This window comes from Pinus tabuliformis, chromosome 5_2, assembly GCF_031772625.1.
Source record: "Pinus tabuliformis cultivar Carrire ecotype Pingquan chromosome 5_2, CPIR1, whole genome shotgun sequence".
NCBI classification, from domain to species: domain Eukaryota; kingdom Viridiplantae; phylum Streptophyta; class Pinopsida; order Pinales; family Pinaceae; genus Pinus; species Pinus tabuliformis.
The window spans coordinates 131,141,649-131,144,529 of record NC_142306.1 but is presented as its reverse complement, the minus strand read 5'-3'; the positions used below and the strand labels follow the sequence as shown (position 1 = coordinate 131,144,529).

Below are 2,881 nucleotides of genomic sequence, written 5' to 3'. Positions count from 1 at the left end.
AACTTCTTTTTATAAGATTAGTAAGACTACATCTTTATTATGTTTCATAAAATTAAACGTGCTATTTCAAATGGAGGAATACTTTAACTTGACACATGATCAAAGTATACTTAACACAACACCAAATTATATTGTACTTTAACACAACCCCTTATCACATTCTATCAAAAATCCCAGAGACAAATTTATCTAATTTTTAATATCTATATATATATAATATATATATATATATATATATATATATATATATATATATAATCAAAAAACTATAATTTTTAATATAAAAATGATTACATAATTTAATACTAAAATTTAATCTTAAATAACTTTATAAAAATTAAAAATAAACTAATTTCAAGACCTCTCTGTAAACGAACCGAAATCTTTGATATGATTAGAAAAATTAAATTAAATAATTTATTTTATAATTTATCATTAATTAAATTAAATAATCCAAAATGTAAAAATAAATAAATAATAAATATCAAATTTGCACGCCTCTGTAAAAATCTAAATTTCCACGACTCTATTAAAAAAAACACAAATCCTTAAAGTGATAAGAACTATATATATTTCAAGTCATCCAAATTTTATAAAATAAATATCCGCCTCGAAATTGTTAACCGATTGGAGAAAAGAAAACAAAAAAATCTTACAGAAAGTTATCATATAAACTAAGTAAGCTGCTTTGCTTTCCCTACCCTGCCTTTCACATTGGACTTGTCAAAGGGGATGCTTCAATGAAATTCACAAATGCTCACGGGCTCTCTCATCATAATAGTATATATCGTCCTGGGTTTAGCTTGCATCTGGTTTTCATTCCATATGAATCTTATATATCGTCCTGGGTTTCGCTTGCATCTGATTTTCGTTCAACATGAAAAGTATTCCAAGTCCATAATTGACTTCCAGTGAAATTCAAATTCAAAATGATAAGAGTTAGAAGAATGAGTCAAATTTGGCGATCAGAAATCCCTGTTATTGTTTACAATGAGTCAAATTTGGGAGGTACTTATAGCTTGCTGTCAAATTTTCCACGCTTCCTGGTTATTAAATTTGGATGACTACTGAAAGAACGAGTCGCGGCTGCCGCGTAACCCACTTAAACACGTTTTTCCCTCAACTTATAAACCAACGTGCAGAGCGCCCATCTCCGCGTGAAATTTCAACGCAGAGAAGCCAAGAATTCAAAAGTTATCCTGTGGATCCGGTCTCCGTACGCGTGTCCAAACCAGGATGCTATGATCTGTGAATTTATTTAAGAAGCCGGACGCGCAACGAATGAGTAACAGAACGAGGAGAAGGAGGTCGTGAAACGCTGAGAGTGTTTTGACTGCAATTAAAAACCCTGAGGTGTAAGCGATAAGGAGCAGAAGAGGAGTAGTTTAGCGTTGAGTTTCTTTTCCCTGCAACTCAACTCAATTCAATTCAGAAAAGAAAGAAAGAAAGAATGTATCCCTCCGTTGATGAACAGCCTAAGCATGCAGGTGGATCTCATAATTATCACAATCCTTCCCACCCAATTCATGGGTATCCGCAACCTGCAGCAGCTGTTGGTGTTCCGGCTTATGATGCACATAATAATACTAATAATTACCCTCAAATGCCTCTTCAGCAGCAGCGGGGCGGACATCCCTCCGCATGGACCACTGGACTCTGTGGCTGCGGTGAAGATTGCAGCAGTTGTAAGTTTATTTTCTTTTCTTACCTCTATCACAATTGTTATATGATTTATTGAATGGTAAGTATTTAGTTATTGAATGGTAAGTATTTACTTATTACCTGAATGAATGACTATTGCAGGTTGTCTCACATGTTGCTGCCCCTGCATCGCCTTCGGCCAGATTGCCGAAATAGCCGATAGCGGTACTACATGTAAGTAGTAATTAATTTATTCTTCCATTAGTTTAAACGAAAATATGATTCTGACAATTGGGCTATTTTCTTCTTTCTTCATGTTTTCATTTTGTCTACTTCCTTTGCAGCTTGCGGCGTTAGTGGAGCTCTGTACGGTGTGCTACTCTATTTTACGGGCTGCGCCTGCTGTTATTCGTGTTTGTACAGAAAGAAGCTGCGAGACAAATTCAATTTGGAAGAAAAGCCTTGTGGAGACTGCCTTGTTCACTTTTGTTGCGAGTGTTGTGCTCTGAGCCAGGAATACAGAGAGCTCCAGAACAGAGGCTTTGATCCCTCTCTCGGTAAGTGATCTTCTATTAGTTTCCACAGTTCATGGTGACTTGGATTTATTGTTTCTTATGTTGGAAATATGGATCTGAACACGCAGGGTGGATGGGAAATCTGGCCAAGCAGAATCAATCAGCATCCCAGGGAAGGTTTGCGACAGCGCCCCCTATGGGTCAAGCTATGAACAAATAGGTGATGATATCATTTATTTGATGCTACAGCAAATAAATGATACTATCCCAGCCATCCATGGATATGGTGTTTAAATATATAGCTAAGTTTTGAATTGTCTCAGTTGCACTCTGTGATTAATTCGAAATAAACCGAACTGGGAAATGTATGAACCTGGGTTTTGTAGACTCTTTACGATTTTATTTTGTCGATTCTTTACGATTTTATTTATAATAATAATAAGCTTGAAGGCGTGTGAATGGTTTATAACATTAAATTGTTATACAGCTTTATGTTGGTATTTTGAAGTTTTTCTGCTTTATTTTCTGTTTTAATTTGTTTAAAATTCTGTTCTGTTATCACAAGTTTGAGTTGGCAACTCTCCATAATCCACTAGTTTTATGGGGTTTTTAGCATGCTGAATTCATATATGCAGTGAGAAACCTAATTTAAACAACACAAATCAATATTTCACAAAAATAATTTCCCAATTATGATCAACAACTCCAAAACTTTTAATGGTTAA

General features: G+C 34.7%; 1 protein-coding gene across 1 annotated transcript; it reads left to right on the top strand.

Annotated features, from left to right (window-relative positions):
* The first annotated feature begins 1,144 nt into the window (after positions 1 to 1,144).
* LOC149157857 (protein PLANT CADMIUM RESISTANCE 7-like) lies at positions 1,145 to 2,632 on the top strand. Its single transcript, XM_089437667.1, has 4 exons — positions 1,145 to 1,685; positions 1,804 to 1,875; positions 1,986 to 2,198; positions 2,285 to 2,632. Exons 1-4 carry the CDS (start codon positions 1,451 to 1,453, stop codon positions 2,374 to 2,376), a joined length of 612 nt encoding a protein of 203 aa, XP_089293793.1. The 5' UTR covers positions 1,145 to 1,450; the 3' UTR covers positions 2,377 to 2,632.
* Positions 2,633 to 2,881: the final 249 nt, after the last annotated feature.

Coding starts and splice junctions, on each gene's coding strand:
- LOC149157857 (XM_089437667.1), top strand. CDS start 1,451: ATGTATCCCTCCGTTGATGAACAGCCTAAGCATGCAGGTGGATCTCAT. Junction 1,686..1,803: donor CGGTGAAGATTGCAGCAGTT/GTAAGTTTATTT, acceptor TGACTATTGCAG/GTTGTCTCACATGTTGCTGC. Junction 1,876..1,985: donor AGCCGATAGCGGTACTACAT/GTAAGTAGTAAT, acceptor CTTCCTTTGCAG/CTTGCGGCGTTAGTGGAGCT.